Source organism: Mustela nivalis, assembly GCF_964662115.1.
Source record: "Mustela nivalis genome assembly, chromosome: 9".
Taxonomy (NCBI): Eukaryota; Metazoa; Chordata; class Mammalia; order Carnivora; family Mustelidae; genus Mustela; species Mustela nivalis.
The window spans coordinates 21,511,878-21,529,966 of NC_139028.1; the positions used below are offsets into that span (position 1 = coordinate 21,511,878).

At 56.0% G+C, this 18,089-nt stretch overlaps 2 protein-coding genes and 1 long non-coding RNA gene across 7 annotated transcripts in view; 1 reads left to right on the forward strand and 2 right to left on the reverse strand.

Annotated features, from left to right (window-relative positions):
* Positions 1-14: 14 nt before the first annotated feature.
* FXYD2 (FXYD domain containing ion transport regulator 2) lies at positions 15-10,422 on the reverse strand. 2 transcript variants are annotated; one of them, XM_082683486.1, is made up of 7 exons: positions 8,088-8,312; positions 7,654-7,786; positions 2,369-2,407; positions 2,104-2,178; positions 683-719; positions 477-507; positions 15-201 (listed from the first exon to the last, which is right to left on the reverse strand). In XM_082683486.1, the coding sequence occupies exons 1-6, from the start codon at positions 8,142-8,144 to the stop codon at positions 483-485; spliced, it is 366 nt and encodes a 121-aa protein (XP_082539612.1). In that variant the 5' UTR covers positions 8,145-8,312; the 3' UTR covers positions 15-201; positions 477-482. The 2 variants fall into 2 exon arrangements, with proteins under 2 accessions (XP_082539612.1, XP_082539613.1); XM_082683487.1 differs by lacking the exons at positions 7,654-7,786; positions 8,088-8,312 and adding an exon at positions 10,329-10,422.
* A 160-nt stretch (positions 10,423-10,582) lies between these two features.
* On the forward strand, positions 10,583-15,727 carry LOC309840909. Its single transcript, XR_014298856.1, has 2 exons — positions 10,583-12,227; positions 14,227-15,727. It is a non-coding gene; the product is annotated as an uncharacterized lncRNA (long non-coding RNA).
* The window catches only part of FXYD6 (FXYD domain containing ion transport regulator 6), a 30,828-nt gene continuing 28,114 nt past the window's right edge, over positions 15,376-18,089 (reverse strand). For all 4 annotated transcript variants that reach the window (XM_082683491.1, XM_082683489.1, XM_082683490.1 and 1 more), the window contains exon 8: positions 15,376-16,688. The gene's annotated coding sequence lies outside the window, so the exon portion shown is untranslated. The remainder of the gene's footprint in view (positions 16,689-18,089) is intronic.

An 18,089-nucleotide genomic window follows, 5' to 3' on the forward strand; every position in this document is an offset into this window, starting at 1 on the left:
GCCAGGGAAGGAGCTGTCTCTGAGGCTCGCTTTATTATTAACAGGAGGCGGCCTGGGGTGGGAGGAGGCCATGCAAACCCAGGGGTCACATGGAGCTTGGCGCTTTCTTCAGCCTGAGGGCCTTGGCAGTGCTGGGGACAAAGGTCTACAGCTCAGAGAAGGCTTCCCAAGGTCCCCCCTGCAGCGGGGACACAGCTGACTCTGCAAAGACAAAGACAGGCTCTAGGTAGCAATGGCAGCAGGAGTAGGGATTTTTCTTTTATTCCTTATTCATCTCATTTTTCTCTTTGCCCCCCTGCCTTGGCCACACACACCATACCAGGCACTCGGCCATCAATGGAAAAACCAAAGTGGGTAGCAGACCAACTGGCTGGTGGCCAGTAGACCCCGAAATCCTCCCTGGCTCCGCCCAAGCTCTGCCTGATTTCTCCAGGGCCCTCCCTGGCTCCCGGCTCACCTGTTCCTCCCCCACTTACCCGTCATTACAGATCGTCACCATTGACTTGCCTGGGGTTGGGGAGGGGAAAAGAGAGGGAAGACATCAGAGGAGGAGGTCACCAGTCTCAGGGTCCCTAAGGTCAGGGACCCCTCCTCACAGGCTTTGGGGATGAAAATCCTTGGCCTGTGCCTCTTTTCCCCCCAGTGTCCCCATCGCATTCAGGGACCCTAGGCCGGCACTCACCGGTGCTTCTTTTTGCCCCCACAGCGGAGTCTTTTGCCTTGAAGAGAAAGGAGATGAGTTTCCATCAACCTCTTGCTTCCAGGGAGAGCGTCTCTGCCCTGAAGAGGGCAGCACGGTAGCCTCTACTCCCTCCTTCCCACCAGAGCCACAGGGGACCATTTCTGTCCTTATACAGGGCTGGACCATAAGCATTCTGTTAGCCCGTCTGTTAGTCAACAAACATTTGCTGCAGCCACTCCATGGTAGACTGTGAGCTCACCGAGAGCAATGGCCAAGCCTGGGCCATGGCAGGGCCCCCGGCACAGAGCTGAGCACACAGTAGCTGCTCCATACGCTCTTGGAGGAGGAGGACTGCAAGTCCAGAGCCAAGATCTCTGCTCAGGCCTGTCTGCCTCCTGCGCTTGTGTGCTCGACCTCGACACAGTGCCACCCACAAGACACTTCCAGCTGAGCTGGGGAGAGCGGCTGTGTCTGCAGACAGAAGCCCCCCCAGTGGAATGGCCCCAACCATGGAGGCGTTAGAATCCCAGGATTGTGTTTCTGTGTACTTTTCTTCTGGTTGTACCTAACCAAGTCAATAAGCATTCACTAAGCCCCTGCTGTGTACTGGCTAGGACTGGGAGATACGCAAGGATGCTTCTCTCCTCCAGAGCACTCCAGGCCTATACCTGAGTGCTGCCGTGCTAGCCCAAACTTTATAAGTTGGATCATCCCTATTTAACAGATGAGCTAACAAGCCCAGGGAGTTAGGGATCCGCACCCAGTAAACTAGCAGGGGGCTCAAATGCCTCTGGCTCCCAGCCACACTTGCTCTCCAGCAGTCTGTGGGGTGGGCTGGGGTAGGCGGGTGGACACTCTGGGTTCAGCTGAATAGACTCTGCTTCCGGCTGGCTGTGGAACCCTGGGCAACTGGCTGCACCTGTCAGGATGGGTAGCTTTCCCATGGGACAGTAGTGATCATCCCTCAGAGCTGCCGAGATTAAATGGACTGAGATGTTGCTCACACCAAGAAAGGAAAGTGCCCAGATCTGGCCAAGGGAGGTATCCTGTGGGGGTTGGTTCCCCTCCCTGGCTTGAACCCCGTGTACACTGGAGGGTCCCTGGCTGGCTGGATGCAGCCAGCTCTCCCCTCCGCACCTCCACCCTGGGCCGCCAGAGGGCGCACTGGAGGGAACGGAAACTTCCTTTGTGTGACCCAAGGACCAGGCAGGGAGGCGTCCCATGAAGCCTGTGTCCATCAGAGTGTGGGTCAGTTCCCACATCTCGCATGGGGGAATGGAGGGGACCGGAGAGACTCACTTCCCTTCTGGGATCTGGGAAGAGGGTGAGAGGGCTTTCCCCCACCCCTAGGGAACCCCTGATCAGTAGCTTTGAGAAGACATATGGCCCCGTGCAGCAGCCCCTTCCGGCAGCCCACTTACTGAGGATGATAATGAGCCCCACGACGAAGGCCAGGGCAGCAAAGATGAGGCCCCCTTTGCGGACAGTCTCATAGTCTGAGAAAGGAGAGGGCAAGGAGGTGGGATGGGTCTACCCAGGCACCCCCCCCCCCCCACCAACCCACCCCTGCAGCAGCCCCAGGCTACCAGAGGAAGATGGCGGCCGTAACCAGGGGATGCCAGGAAGCAGGGTCTGTGTGGGATAGCAGGCTCGGGAAGGGTGGGGAAGGGGAGCCACCAGGCTTACCGTAGTCGAATGGGTCCACTTCCCCCTTGGGGCTGCCACCTGAGGACAGAGCCAGAGGCAGGGTGAGCCAGCCACAGAAACAGTGGAACTCCCATCCTTCCCTCCCAGCCTCCCCAAGAGTCTAAGTGGGCAAGAGGAGGCTGGTGGGCCTGCTAAGGTCACCACCAGTGGGGGCATCTGTCCTAGGCCACCTTGGAAGCCGTCCACTTGGGACCAAACACCAAGCATCCAAACAGGATGCTGGGCTGCCTGGGGGGCCTCCAGCAACTCTTAGAGGGTCGTATCTTTCCTCCCCTTGCTTCCTGCTACGGTAGGCCAGGCCATGGGAGACATTTCCCATTGAACTCATCATTAGCCTCGCTCCATGTGACTAGTCCACGGCAAGATGTGCCGCAAATGCTTGTGGAATGAATGAACGGAGGGGTCCTTCACTTCCACTGACCAGAAGGAGAAAACTGAACGGGTTTAAAGTCCCCTATGAGAGTTAGGGGCAGAATTGGGTCTTGGACTCAGGTTTCTGGATTCTTCTCTCTTAGGTTTCCATCCTCAAGGGGAAGCAAATTCTTTTAAGAAACATTAATATTGGGGCACCTGGGTGACTGAGTGGGTTAAAGCCTCTGCCTTCAGCTCAGGTCATGATCTCAGGATCCTGGGATCAAGCCCCACCTTGGGCTCTCTGCTCACCAGGGAGCCTGCTTCCACCTCTCTGCCTGCCTCTCTGCCTACTTGTGATCTCTGTCAAGTATATAAATAAAATCTTAAAAAAAAAAAGAAAAGAAAGAAACATTAATATATACTGTTTTCCACGTGCCAGGGGAAGGCTAACAAAACATGAGCTCTTTTTATTGTCATAAGCACCTGTGAAGCACTGATACGATTCCAATACAATCCCTAGAAGCTGGAGGCACAGAGAGGTTAAGTAATGCCCTCACAGTAACACAGCATAAAAGGGAGAGTTGGGATTTGAACCCAGGCAATAGGCTGCTAAGAATCTAGGTACCTAGCCCCTTTGCTACATTGCCTCTCAGATGGTCAGAAGGCACAAAACATTTCAAGGCCACGTATGGCCCAGTCCCTGGCCTCCTGTGCCGTTAGCCCACCCAAGCTGGAGCTGCTCAGCACCAGAGGTCACAGCTCTGCCCTCCAGCCCCGGAAACTGAGCACATTGGCCTTTGGGTAGCCCCAGGGTGCCTGGCCAGGGCTTTGCTACCATGGTGGAGGGTGGCCCCCCTTGCCTACCCTGCTCAAGCCTCATCTTGGCACCAAGGAGGCAGTGTCTGAGGTAGAAATCAGTACCTCCCAGGTTGTGCTGAACAGTGCCCTGTGGGGTGGGGGACCTGAGGAACCCAGTTGTCCCCTGTGTAGCCTCCCTGGCCAGAAGGGGCCAGTGCTTGGGCCTCTAGGGAGGACTATGGGGACCCAGGACGCGTCCCCATGTGGGAGCCCATCAATCTTGTCTCCCGGATTCAGTTCAGGTCTTGTTCAAGGTGACACGGAGAGTTAGCCCCAGAGCCATGACTAGACAGGTGGCTCCCGTCACCACACCGAGAAACCGCCTCCTTCCTCATCCCTGTCTTGAGCCATTCCCCACCCAAACCCTCATCTTTTCTAGGTCCGGCTCAAAGCCCACCACAGTCAACAGAGGCCCCTGTTGGCCTCCAGGCCCAAGTCACCCCCATCACGGGATCCTTCTGGGGGTGTCCCACACTGTGGGGCTCTGGCCCCAAAGTCAGCCTAACTCCCTTCCCCTCCTGCTCTGAGCTCAGGTAGTTTGGAAAGATACACTGACCTAGGACAGGTGCAACTCCTATCGTCAAGAGGAGAGCTCATCCCTGGCCCAACCCCCAGCTCTAACCTGGCACCCCAGGTCCTGCCATTCAAGCTATATAGCTATATTCCTTCAGACTTAGCACAGCATCCCCTTTGCAAAGTAATTGTTTCTGAAATTGTCTAAAGAGGCTGGCAAGTTTGGGGGAGGGGTGCTGGGGTCTCTGGAAGGCAAGGGTTCCAGGGGTCCAGCTCATCCCTCCAAAAGTGGTCCAAGGAGAGGCCACCGCCTGCTTCACGCACGTACACGCACACTCACCGTCGCCCGTCGCGGACCCTGCCATTCCCCTAGCAGACTGGGCTGGTCCCTCTCCTGCTCTGCTCTGGGGAGAATGCCGGGCAGCGGGGAGACCAGGAGTGAGGTGGGGGGCGTTAAACATTAACAGTGCAGGTAATATTTGCCCGAGTCACAAGAGAAGCCCCGGGGTGAGTGGAGGGGCTCCCTTGGAGGCAGGAAGAGGTGCAGGGACAGGCAGGGGCAGGGAGGAGCGAGCCAAATCCCTCCTGAAGGAAATTTCCAGAAAAGGGTTGGGGACCGGTAGGCCAGTGTTCTTCCTCTAGCCGGAGAAGCCGTGGCTGGGGCTGGGGCATGGGGGGGGGGCGGGGACGTGGGACTTTCAAAATATAGTCAGTGTCCACCAGAGCTTAAGGGGCCACATCGGGAGTCCAGAGACACCCGCATCCCAGCAGCTGCCCACCTCCCCGACCGCTGCGGAGACAAGGGCTTCAGCAGCGACTTCTGACCCGGCACCCAGGGCTTCCCTGAGACTGTCCCCAGGCGCCTGGCCCACCCCCACCTCACTGCCCACCCCAGCCCAACACGGCTGCTGCTGTCCTTGCTTCCAGGGCAAGAGCCCCACCCTTCCTGTTGTTTCCTTCACCCCTCGGGGCTGCAGCCTGCGGCTCACAGGCTGCTGTCACAAAGGCTTCAGTCATCCCTAACTAATCCCTCTCTCCCTGCCGCCTCTGGCATTTTCCTTCCACAGGCTGGCTGCTCCCTTGCCGGGTTCCCAGGTTTCCCAGCGTTGCGCCATCGGCTCCTTCAGGAAGGGGTTGAGTCGACCACCTGGAGAAGGGCTTGCTTTTCGGACCCACAAGGCACTTTCCTACCTAGTATCCCTTTGTGCCTTGTGTTATTTCCCATTTTACAGATGAGGCAGCTGAGGCCCCGAGTCACACAGCGGGGGAGGTGTGTGTTGGAGGACCCACAGGCAGGCCTTGGGCCTTGGGCATCAGGTGCTTTCCCACACCTCCGAGGCGGCCTCCCAGCTCTGTGGTGGCCTCTTTCACCTTGGAGACCCTTGGGCTGGGTACTCCATGGGGGCTTGCATTCCTGGCTGAGTTCTCGTCCATTGAATGGGCCTCCAGAACAGGCCAACGCTCAGTGGTAGCCACAGGCCCAAAGCCAGCCGTCGGCGTCCACCGAGGATGGGCTGGTCCTCCTGAAGGGACCTAATCCATCTGTTACTCCCCTTGGGGTGGTTGCAGGGGATCAAGGTTTGAGTTCATTTCCTGGCCCCTCCACCTGCTAAGTAAATGGCCTCTGCCCAGTTACTGAACCTCTCTGTGCCTCAGTCTTCTCATCTGTGAAATGGGAGTACTCCCTGCCTCAGGGAGTTGTCATGAGTTGTGAAGAGCAGGGCACACAGCCTGGGACACAGCTAGTGTCACTGTTGTCACTGTCGCATCTGTGCTCACCGGAAAATAAAGGGCGCTCAGCTTCTGTTGAACATTAACAGTTGGATGCAGGAAAGCCAACCCCCTCCAGCGAAAATCAGCACGGGGTGGGGTGGGGGGGTGAGGTAGAGAGAGAACATCACCGCTGCGACCAAAAGCACTGACACCCATTCTGCTCTCCGCTTTCAGAGCTGAGGGATGAATATTCATAAGAATGATACAGTTCAGCTAATGCTTAGTCGGGGCTGACCCTGTGTCAGGCTCTTTACTTATTTATTTAAAAAAAAAAAAGATTTTATTTATTTATTCGACAGAGATCACAAGTAGGCAGAGAGGCAGGCAGAGAGAGAGAGGAGGAAGCAGCCTCCCTGCCGAGCAGAGACCCGATGCAGGGCTTGATCCCAGGACCCTGGGATCATGACCTGAGCCGAAGGCAGAGGCTTAACCCACTGAGCCACCCAGGCGCCCCTCTTTACTTATTTTTAAGATTTCTTTATTTTGAGAGAGAGAGCGAGAGCAAGGAAGCGAGTATGCCTGAGTCAGAGGGAGAGGGAGAGAGACTTCCAAGCGGACTCCCCGTGAGCACGGAGTCCACGTGGGGCTGGATCTCCCAGCCCCGAGATCACAACCCAAGCCGAAACCAAGAGTCAGATGCTTCACCAACGGCACCCCCCAGGGGCCCCTTGTCAGGCTCTCCATAGACACTGCCCCACTGGACCCGTGCTCGCTCCATTCTACAGATGAAGAAGCTGAGGCTGATCATTTGCTCCCTGCAACGACCACTGGGGGCGGCCAGGAGGCTCACTGGGCAGACCAAAAAGATGGAGGGCAAGGAGCTCGAGGGATTGGCCTGCAACATCCTGATAGTGACAAAACCAGGTCTAGAAATCCAGACCCCCAAGGCAGTGCTCCCAAAGCTACTGCCGCTCTCCACACAGGACGCCAGGTGTCCCTTACTACATGTTCTCTCGGTAGCTTAGTGCCTTCTGTCTGTCTTTGTAAGCTACTGCGGATGCTAGACTAGGTGCAATAGTGGATATAAAAATGGGTGGAAAGGATGGGTAGATAGATAGATGGAGGGAGGGAAGGAGGCAGAGGGGCAGAGATAGAGGCAGAAATAGGAAAACAAGTTGTTATCTGCATTTTAAACTCTACATGCAAGGCCCTGTTCTGAGCACCTAATAAGAATTAAGCCATGTAGGGGCACCTGGGTGGCTCAGCTGGTTAAGTGGTTGCCTTCAGCTCAGGTTATGATCCCAGGGTCTTGGGATCGAACCCCATGTCAGGCTTCCTGCTCAGTGGGGAGCCTGCTTCTCTCTCGCTCTCTCTGCCTCTGTGTGTCAAATAAATAAAATCTTAAAACAAAAAAAAAGAATTAAGCCATGTAATCATCACAACAGCCTTGAAGTAAGGAAGCCCTCATCAGCATCCCCATTTCATAGATGAGGCACTGAGGCACAGAGTCAGGTAAACAAGATTTGAACCCAGCAGCCTGGCTTTAGAATTCCTGCAGATGGACAGGTGGCTAGACAGACAGACCGAAAAGGAGGCTGTTGGACAAGCGGTCTTCCTAGTTCCTGCAGCTCTGAGATGCTCAGGGCAGAGATCCCTCCCACACCCAGGACTCTACCTTGAGATGCCCTTGTTTAGAAATCCTGCCTGTCCTGGCTTCCGCTTTCCCTGCCCTTTTCGGGGAGCAGGCGGCTGCACCCGAAAGTGAGGAGGGGGACACCTGTGTCTGAGTCTGAGTAGGCGGGAGGCAGGGGGTTCAGGGAACTCACCCAGGTACCACCTGTCCATGGCAGGAGCCGCAGGCGTGTCCTTGGTGGCAGAGAGCAGCGAGGCGCTGGTTGCCGAGGGCCTGGCTGGAAAGTGTGGCCCTCCCTCCCTCCCTCCACACCTCATCGGGGGCCCCTGGGCAGGAAGAGACAGAGTCGGGGAGGAGGGGCTGGCGAGGGAGCCCGCACCTTGTGCCTGCCTGCCTGCCAGCGGGGACGGGCTGGGGCCAGGGATCCCGGCCAGAGAGGCTCTGACTTCCCCCAGAGGAAGGGGGAAGCTGGGAGCCACAGCCACTGGCCCCTCTGCCCCTACAGGAGAGACGCCGCAGCGGGTGCCCTCCAGGAAGCCCGGGGTGCCTGCCAAGGTCACCCTAGCGGTGACTGAGAGAGACTCCGACTGCCATTTGTGGGCCCCCCAAGACTTCCCTCAGCTGTACCTCCACCCTCCAGCCCACCGGGCCTCCGCCCGGATCGATCCTGCCCCCGAGTCTCATCCTCAGCTGGGTGTCTCCTGAGATGGGTCAGAATGGCCGCAGCCCTGGGCAGCAGCCCCTGGGCCGGGCAGGGGTCTTTTCAAGGCCCTGCCCAGAGCTTGAGCCCCCAGCTGCAGGTAGTAGGGCCGAGATGGGAAGCAGCTGGGGGCCCGGAGGGCGCACTGGTGTGGAGTGGCTCCATGGCAACCAACCCGGTCTCACCTGGGACCCTCCCAGGGCAGCCCCCAGTGACTTACCACGGGCTGTGATGTCGGACCCAACGCACCCCAGAGGCCCAGCCGGAGATAGTAGCAGCCTAACGAGGCCCCTGAGGGCGGCTGGTGGTTGCCAGAGGGGGCACGGCCGGAAGAGGCTGAGTCTTTGTTCCCCTGCACTTGGGCCTCTGGTGGCCTGGAGCAAGGTGGCCGCAAGCAGGCTGAGTACGGCTCACTCTGGGCCCAGGACCTCCCTCGGTGACTTGGGGGCCACCCTGCTCAGCCACCCCGGAAGGCACACTGAAAAGCAGGGTTTGGGAGGTGCTGGTTCTGGCCCCCATCTCTGGCCCCCCCCCACTCCAGCCAGAGAGAGGACAACTTGCCTCCTATCCCTCCTTAGAGGAATCTCCTGCCCCTGGGCAGGGGGAGGAGATGACTAATAACCCCACAGGGAGCCACCTCCTGGCTGGAAGACTCTGGAAATGTAGAAGGGCAGGCCTGGGAGGTGCATGATCTGGAGGGGCTGAGGTCTGTCCCAAGGACCCCAAGGGTCCTGCCTGCTGGCCGAGCCGCTCCCATGACCCAGCCTTGTCACACATTCCCAAGTGGAAACTTGCATGTTCTAGACAGCTCAGGGCTGCCAAGCGGAAATTCTCCAAGCCAGGCACTTGGAGAGATCCAGAAATCTCGGGGCTAGATGACGCTTGAAGAAGTTACCTGGTCCAAATGTGTCAGTGGTTTAAAAACATGAGGATCTCAGCCACAGCCTTTTCATACCCTCCCACAAACACACACATACACACATAGTGTGTCCCCTACCAGCCCCTAATGCTGCAAAAGAAGGCATCTGGATCCCAAATGGAGACCCTGTGTCATGGACTGGCTAACTAGAAAGGGCATCCAAAACCATCCTACCCATCCCTGTCACTTAAAAGGGCTCACTCTTCCTGCTCCAACCCTTTGAGGGCTCAAAGTGTAAACCATCCTATACTGGCCCCAATGACATCTTTGACCTTGTCTCCAACTTTCCTGTCCCTTCTCTCCACTCCAGCCATACTGATCTCCTTGATGCTCTTCTAACCCTCCAGGCATGCTCCTGCCTCAGGACCTTTGCACTGGCTCTTCCCTCTTCCTGAACATTCTTCCTCCAGAGAGCTTCCTGGCTAACTCCGCTCATGCCTCTCTTCATTGATTGACTCAGAAGACCCTTCCTGGCACCCCAGTCTAAATTGTTCACACCCACTCTGCAATGTCTCAAATCCCTTCTTAGTTTGTTGTGTTTTGGTTTGTTTTCTCCAGGAAAGCAAGGATTTTTGTTGTGTTCATTCTTAGATTCCCAGTGCCTAGAACAGAACCTGGCACATGGTGGACCCCCAGTTCTGTTAAACAAATGAACGCATCCCGGAGGTGAAATCATTTCTCTAGTGGTACAGGAGGCCCAGGACCTGCCTAACGCAGACTCTTCCCCTGAAATCCCGTCCTAGAACAGGTAGCAGGAACTAGTTTGCCCCCACGGAGACAGAGTGGGTGGTCGGCAATGGATCCCCCAGAGTCCATCTTGGGGAGTTCCCCCCCACCCTCTACTTCCCCCAGCATTTTACCCAAAGACCTGAAGCGATTTTCATGAAAGCTTCTATTTCTCCTTTCCGGGGAAGCCCGGGGCTAAGAGTCAAGTAGGGCTACTCTCTCTTGCTCACACCCAAGTCCTCCCTCAGACTTTTTCATGTCCACCTCCAGCTGAGGTCATTGGCCTGGCTGACGCTGGGGACAAGGGAGCCCTCCTTCAGCCCATGGCCCACGATGCCCGGCACACCACCCAGGAGAGCCTCTCTTCCTACGGGTCCCTCCACGCAGGAACGCCCCGTGGGACAGACGCGCCCTGAGTAAGCTGCTTTGCATCCCGACTCTTCGCTGTAGACACTGTGACGCTGGGGAAGGTTGCTTCTCCAGGTCGCCTTCTCCCATGTATACAGTGAGTTGAAGCACCTACCTTGAGTGGTTCTTGTAGGAATTGAGATGACGTGGGTAAAAACCTGGCCAGAGAAGGTCCTCATGAATGTGAACTTCATTCTCCTCCCCGGAGGTGACCGTCTAGGAGGCAAGGACCCTCACTGCAGTCCCTTCCCTGGGCCCAGTCCCTTGCCAAGGCGTCTCGGAGGCAGTTTCCAGAGCACCCTCCCCTCCCAACCCTCTCTGCTGGTCCACCACCCACCCGCACCCCCAACCTTCCTCTCCTCCCCACACCTGCACAGCACCGCTGGCTGCTGCTGGGGTCCAGATGTGCTGCTTCTTTCAGTCTTTCTCAGGATATGGGGCCAAATGGGGTGGGAGTGCTCCTCTGATGTCTCAGAAAGGCTCTAGGGCAGGCAAAGACACCCCCAACCCCTGCGCCCTCCCTTTGTCTGATTATTCTAGGCTGGAGCCAAAGAGGACCACCCAGCCATACTCTGCTTTCCTCCCCAGACCCACAGATCAAGGAGACCTTTGGGAGGTATGGAGAGGTAGCCCTAAGTCCTGGTCCCTCTTCCAGCATGGTCACACCCAGTGGGACAGTGTCCTTGGTCACCATGCCTCAGCACCCCCGCATCTTCCCCAAGCAGTTTTCCAACTGTCCCCTGACTCTTCAGTCTCAGGGCAAAGGTCTGGGTGGTCACTTTTGGGTTGCTGGGATGGGAGGGCGGCATCCTGGGACTTCAGCTGAGCACCGTCCACCTGGTGCTCAAAAACTAGCCAAGAGGTAAAGGCCCGCACCACCACCCCTCCCCAGGAGGAATGTTCCAGCTTCGCCACCCCTGCATGTCTGGGGCCGCACATCAGAGCGCATGGCCTCGGAGTCCAGGCCCCTTGCAATCCTCCCAGTATTGGCTTACAGCTGGGAAGAAGCCAGAAGCCCCTAGAAAGCCCTGCATCCTGGCTGGGGCTGGTCTGCGGCTGCTGGCATGTGTGGTTCTGCAGTCTCTGGCAGCTTCCAGGCCCCATCTGGGCTGCCCAGAGGCCCTGAACCCCAAGGAGCGCTGGTGCCTGTCTCCTGCTGTCGCTGCCAATGCCAGGGTCACTGGGGTCTTATAAGGCGAGGCCAGGGGAGGTGGGTCCTGGAGGGTCCATTCCTTAAGTGTTGGCTTTAAGATGACCCGAGTTGTAGGGCACACAGGTCCTGGGAGTTGCCAAAGGGCAATGTACTATGAGAGTCAAGGTCACTGAGGCTTTCTGCTCCCTGAGCTGGCAGGGACGCAGACGTCCTCTTCTGTTTCTACAGCTGCTGGCAAGGGCGAACCTGTTTGACCCACCTCTCCCACAGTGAATACCCTGGAGAGAAATGCATTCTTGACTTTTCTCGGAACTCACGTCTGAGCTTGAACTAGAATAGGGGTTATTCTCTCCAGTGGTGGTCCTTGACCTCCTAGAACTCACATCCCCCCATATCTCTGAAAAGCAGCTTCAGGCCCCGCCACCTCCAGGACCAAGCCCACCCTCTCTGCTCCTGCCCTTCCTCCGTGACCTTCTGGATTATCCTGGTGTGGCCCAAATGACCACCTCTGGCTTTGTGCCCATCTTTGTCATTTATTTCACAGATGGCCGAGTCTGGCCTATCGCAAGAACTCAGCTCAGGGTGTCTGTTAAATGGCTGCATCTTCTCAAAATCCGGTGCCCAGAAATCCTCACTTGGTAAGAGTCCCATCCACTTCATGGTTCTCGAGGGTTCCAAAAGAGCTTTGGCTTCCATGAGCTGCTTCATTCCTTCCAGTGACTCAACCAAGCCGCTGTTGTGCTCCCCGTCTTCCAGAGGAGGAAATTACACTGTAATGTGAGTGAGGCAGAACTCGAGCCCAGGTCTGACAGACAGAAGGGGCACCCTGCTACCTCAGAAAGGATGCAAAAGGAAATGATGGTAATATAACTATTAATAATATACTATCTGCATGTATAAGTGTCGGTGTTTTATGTACATTGTATCACTTTGACCTTGTGAGGGAACAGGAAAGTTATTGATGGACCCATTGCACGGGGAAGGAAACTGAGGCTTACAAGTGGCATTCCTAGGGTTTCAATGGCACCCAGCACACCCTATGGCTAGGAAGGACAATGGTGTGCAAAGAAAGTGACAGAGATGCTGGAGTATGCCTGAGCTCACTCAGCTAACGAGGAGAGGGGGAGACCAGGGAATGTCCTGAGCCTCCTTCTCCTCTACTGGCCTGCCTCCGAGCCTGGCTCAGAGGCAGGAGCCCCCTCCTCCGGACAGTGCAGGGGGCCCTCCCCCTACCAGCCCCTACCAGCCCAAGCCTCCCATGACATCCGATCTAGCGTCACCTGCCCGGTCATCGCTGCCTTAGCAGGTGCCCTATTATTGTGCAAGCGGGCACAGGGCTGGGGCCGGCTCCATAAAATCAGCAGCCGGTTGGCTTGAGCTGGCTGATTCTGCCCCCCGGAGTGTAGCTGTGACAGCAATGAATCACACTAATGGTGAGAGGTGGCATTCTTCCTCTTTGTGGCCTGGAGACAGGCATTTCCAAGCTCCTCCCCTGGCTCAGGCAAACACACCTGATCTCTCTCTCTCTCTCTCCCCCTCTGGACCCAGAGTGAGGCAGAGCAGCCAAGGACAAGGTAGGGTGAACCAGATAGAGCTGGACAGTCCTCCCACCCTGGCTTTGCCCGGCCACCCCTGCCAGCCCAAGATCACTGGGAGGCCAGAGCCCTCTTCTCCATAGGAAGGAAAGAGAGCCCCGTGACCTTGGCGTGTACTTCAGCCTGGCATCCCCCCCCCCACGCCCTGCCCACCCCACCCTCCCTGAAGCTTGTACTCTGCCTCTGACTCTCTTCCAAGAACAATTTGGCAAGTTCCAATCCACAACCTGCAAAAAACCCAGAGCGGTGGGGAGGGCCACAGCCTGGGGGCCCAGAAGGCAGATTGACCTATTTTTATGTGGTGTTAAGTAAACACAAACACCTCCATGCAAATAGACTTGAAAATCTTTGGAGTGGAATTCATGGGGAAGGAGGCAGTAGTTGGGAGATAAAATGGCCCGGACACCTGGGATCACTCTCTGAGGCCAGGGGACTTAGCACTCCCTTCTGGGAAGTGGCATGACATACCAGCTTTCCTACATAACCAAGTTACAGTTCCTATACCCAACCAAATTACAGAGAGCAGGCGCCTGCCAGGACTGAATAGACAGACATGGTCTCGCCCAGCATGAAATGCTGGTCCAGAGGGAAGACACACATTAAACAGCAATCCATGCCTGGATTCTGGATTCTTCTTCCCTGGCTCTACAACCCTAGGGGCTAGAGGGAGAGGGGCTTCCCCATTTTGTATGGAGGAGATGGGGTGGGGGAGAGGGGTTGTTCCTCAGTTTGAGCTTGGACCTGGGTAGATTAGGCCATCCTGGGTAGATTCTTATGGTCCCTCTTAGCCAGGGGGTCCTATCAGCTTGAATACTTCCAGTGACAGGGAGCTCACTCCCATAGCTGTGGGAACCAAGGACTGCGCCACCCCCCCAACATGAGGCCAAATTCTGCCTCCTCCCATGTGCACTTGATGGGTCTATCTCCTTTCCTTTCCTGTGCAGAGAGAAACAGGCTTGGAGCTGGATGGGCCTGGGCTGGACCTTAGCTTTGTCGCCAGCAGTGCAAACTCGGGCCAATCCCACCGAGCCATGGTTTCCTTATCTGTAAAATTGAGATGCCATAAGGTAGTACTGTTGAGTTTGGAAGCTGATCTGGAACGTGGTCAGCCCAAGGTTTGGCACATATTAGCTGCTTTATTTAGTTACTAATACTAATATTATAATATTTTTTAGGAAATATATTATTAATTTGTTATTATATATTAATGCTAATATTATCAATCATCCATTTCTTTGACTCTTTGTTATGTGTCCCATTTCCAGGCCACAAGACCCAGAACATAGTCTTGCTTGCGTAAGCCCTGAAAGGATTTTTGAGACTTTTGAGCCCCTGTAATCACGAAGTTGACAATATTGCGGTAGATCTCAATGAAAAGCCTCCTTTTTTTCCCCCCCACCAAAGACCTAGGGGACAGAGGGCAGGGCAGTTGCAGAAGTAGGGAGGGCTCCCTGCATGTCCTGGGGGGGATGGCCGAGGGTAGCCAGAGACCCGGGACCCTCGGGACCTGCACCTGCCAATTCAAAGCTCTACACAGAGCTCTAGCTCACAGAACCTAGACAGACCCTTTGAAGATTTGGGGATGGGGCGGGCCAGGAAGTTACATTAGAACAAGACTTAGTCTTCACCCACTGGGAACAGTGTCCCACAATAGAAACACACAAGACCACAGAGATGGGGGCGTACCCCGGGGCCCTCCCGGAGGGTCGCTGGCAGCTGGGCTCATTTGACCAACAGTCCTTTCCCGAACACTGAACTGGAATGTCTTTGGGGGGACACTTTCGGTGACCTCTGGCTCCTACAAGCCACCTCCTGTGTCACAACAGCAGGTTCACCAATGGACATTATCTGCCTGGCCTACAAGGCTTGGAGCCGACGTATGGAGTGCTTCAGTGTGAGGCTAAAGGCCAGAGTCCGTGTGACTGGAACACAGAAAGGAAGGGACTCATTCTACCTGAAGTCCAGGAAGGCTGCATAGAGGAGGTGGTATTTGGGGTTTGTGGGAGATGAAAAGGTAAGTAAGGGTCTGACCCACCCACACCCTCTTTGCCAAGTCCTTAGGTAGCAGCCCAGAGTCAACCAAGGGAAGAGGTTAGAACCTCTGGTTCTCGGCCAGCACGCCCTCAGGGGAGCTACCTGGACTCTCGGCTTCTGTGCAGGCCACACATCAGGTTCAGGTCCTGCCACAGGGCGGAGCCCGAGCTCACAGACTGGGGAGCAGGGGGAGGCAGGAGGGGGAAGGAGGGGGAGTGGAAGCAGAGGAACTTAGCGTCCAAGCTGCTGGCCCACACATACCCCGACTGCCTCTTCAGCAACCACCGCCTCCCTCTGACCAAGCACAGAGTCCCCGTAGCCCTACAAGCACCCTACAAATACTTCAGCTTCTTGACACAAAGGAAAGCACTTAGAGCCACTAGGAAACAAATGGTGTTTTATTCCTTTCTGTGGCTGAGAGGGTAAGTCACAACACGGAGAACAGCAGTCCCGGTCACGGCGGCGCCGTTTGGTTAGTTTCCACAAGAACACGATGGATGGGATAGGGTCTGGCTGGACTCTCCATTCTCTATGACCTTCAACCTTTCGCTGTCCCCTCCGCTGCAGGGCTGTGAGTCCCTGCTAGGTCTGTCTCTAACCTGCAGCTGGCCCGCTGCACCTGCCTCTCTAACCAGGGAAGGCGGGGCAAAGGGTGCAGGAGCCGTTGCTTCCTCCCCGCCAACAACACGGGGGCAGAGAACCCTGCTCTCCCGGCTGCCCCTCCCCAGAGTACTGGCCCCAACAGAATGGGTCCCCTTGGCCCTCGCCTCCCGGAGACCTCATTCAGGAACAGGAATCTGAGTCCAGAAGAGCTGGGCTATCGCTGGGAGTCTCAGAAGCAGGGAAGACGCAGGAGAGAAGCAGGGTTCCAGAGCCCATGGGGTTATTGCTGAGAAGATATGCAAGGGGCACATTCCCCAAGGAGTAGAGTAGAAGCCCCGGGCCCGGGATCCCAGGCTGCTGTGCCACAGGGCCAGGCAGAGGAGGACTCCGTGCTGGAAGCCCCAAGAGGAAATGACCACAGACGGGGCAGAGCCTGCCTGGAGGCAAAGCTGAGCTCACCGGCACCTTGCTGTCAACTTCCCATGGCCAAGAGACCCCAGAACAGACTCAGGTCGGGGCGGGAATACAGAAGCCAGGCTCTTGTGAAGGAAGTGAGAGAGGCCATGGAGAACGATCACAAAGGTGATGTAAACCTTCCCAAGTCCCGAGACAACGGGAGACCCCCACCCGTGCCCCCTACCCCCACCTACACCCACCCCTCAATCAAGAGAAGGGACTGGTCTCTCAAGGGAAAAAGCAGAGTCCCAGGAGTAGGAGGTGATAGGGCCGGGGCACAGGGGAATAGGGAGGGGCCGGTGGCGGCATGGCTCAGCACCTGCCCAGGAAAGCGAGTCCGGGGTCACTAAAATACAACATCACCCACAAACAAGCAGCCACAGAGACCACAGTCATCAAACACACACACAGACACATCACAGGAGGTGGACGAGACCGCAGGCCACGGGCAGGGGAAGGCGGGTGTTTGTTGCATCACTAAGTTGTGGACCGTGTTCCGGGGATGGGGAGGGGGCAGGGGACACACACGTTCTTGGCTTCTCCTGGGGAAAGATCTGCTGCTGAAGTGGCCGGTGTTCTTAAGCATCAACATTGGCATCTAAAGGTTGGAGCAGCTCCCTTCGGGTTCCGGAGGCTAAGGGGGGAGAGAATTTAAATTAAAACACCACTTGGGTTCCTTCCAGGAATCTCTACCGGCTGTCTCCCTGCCTTCAGCACAGCCCCTGTATCCCCTGAAACCCGCAGGATGAGACCTACTCCGAACACCACATTCCGGGCAGCAAGCGGACTACGAGCCTGAAACACAGGGAAAGAAGGTGGAGGCGGGGGAGGGGGTGGCCCTCAGGAGAGGGCTTCTCTCAGCGGGGGCTGGAACCTGGGACACATGGAAAGAAAACTGTTAAACCCAGGGTTTCTATGTCAGGACACTCCCAGGAGAGAACAAGGTTTCTGAGGTAGTTCAAGTTTAAAAAAAAAAAAAAAGAAGACAGGATAAGTGCTAGGTCATGCCTCCTGCCCTTGAGCCTCCCCATACCACTCCCAAGATGGGACCTGCCACCCACCACAAAGAGACAGACCACCACACGACCAGCCTGGACGCCCACTCCGAGATTGGCATCTATGGCCACCTCACGCGTGGGCAATCACTGACCTTTCTGAGCCCATCTAGAATAGAAGATGGACGTAATGCGCCCTGCTCTGCTCGCCTGCAGGGCTGTCATGAGGACGTAAAAGCACTCAGTAAAAAATTCACATGCAAGTGTGCTGTGTCACTGCACTCATGGTAAAAGCTGGTGTACCAGGCATTTCGGTAAGAGGAATCTCTTCGCTGACAATTCAGGATGAGATCATAGACCTATTACGCTTTCCGTGAGGCAGACGCGAGTAGACAGGACACTGACCTCCACACTCCCCGGGCCCCAGCATATTCTAGAGAGCTCAGCAAGTGACACGGGCGGGGACACAGAGGGGCGTGGTAGAAATGGCTGGAAGCTAAAGGGCCTGACTTCAAGTCCCACCTGTCACGTGCAATCTGTCTGTCCGCGGTGACCTCCATGTCTTTTATTGATAAAAATGGGGCTCAACCCCACCTGTCCTGCTTCTTCTAGCAGGCGTGAGTGTGAGTGTGTGTTTTGTGAGTGTATTTTGAAAACTACGGCATTTGACGGTTATGACTCCCGTGTCCCTACAATGAACAGTGGAAGCAAACGCTAAAGGAATGCCCGTGAAGAGGGCACACGGAGGTAGGAGGGAGGGGATAATACACTGTTCTCCCTAGCTTTGTGTAGATCTTGAAAGTTTTATTATAAAATGTTAATATTTTAAAAAGTGGCCCTAAGGTACTTTCTGAATCATCATTAAAAGCCATTATCTTTATGCTCCTTTGTATCGGGAGTATTTCACGAACTATAATTTGCCCCCAAGTCTTGCCCATGTGGCAACGAAGATGACACCCCATTAACTTGACCGCTGCGTTCTGCAGAGGTCTTAGTCCCCAACTGTTTACTGCGCATGTGCGGGCCGTCTCTCCCGTTCC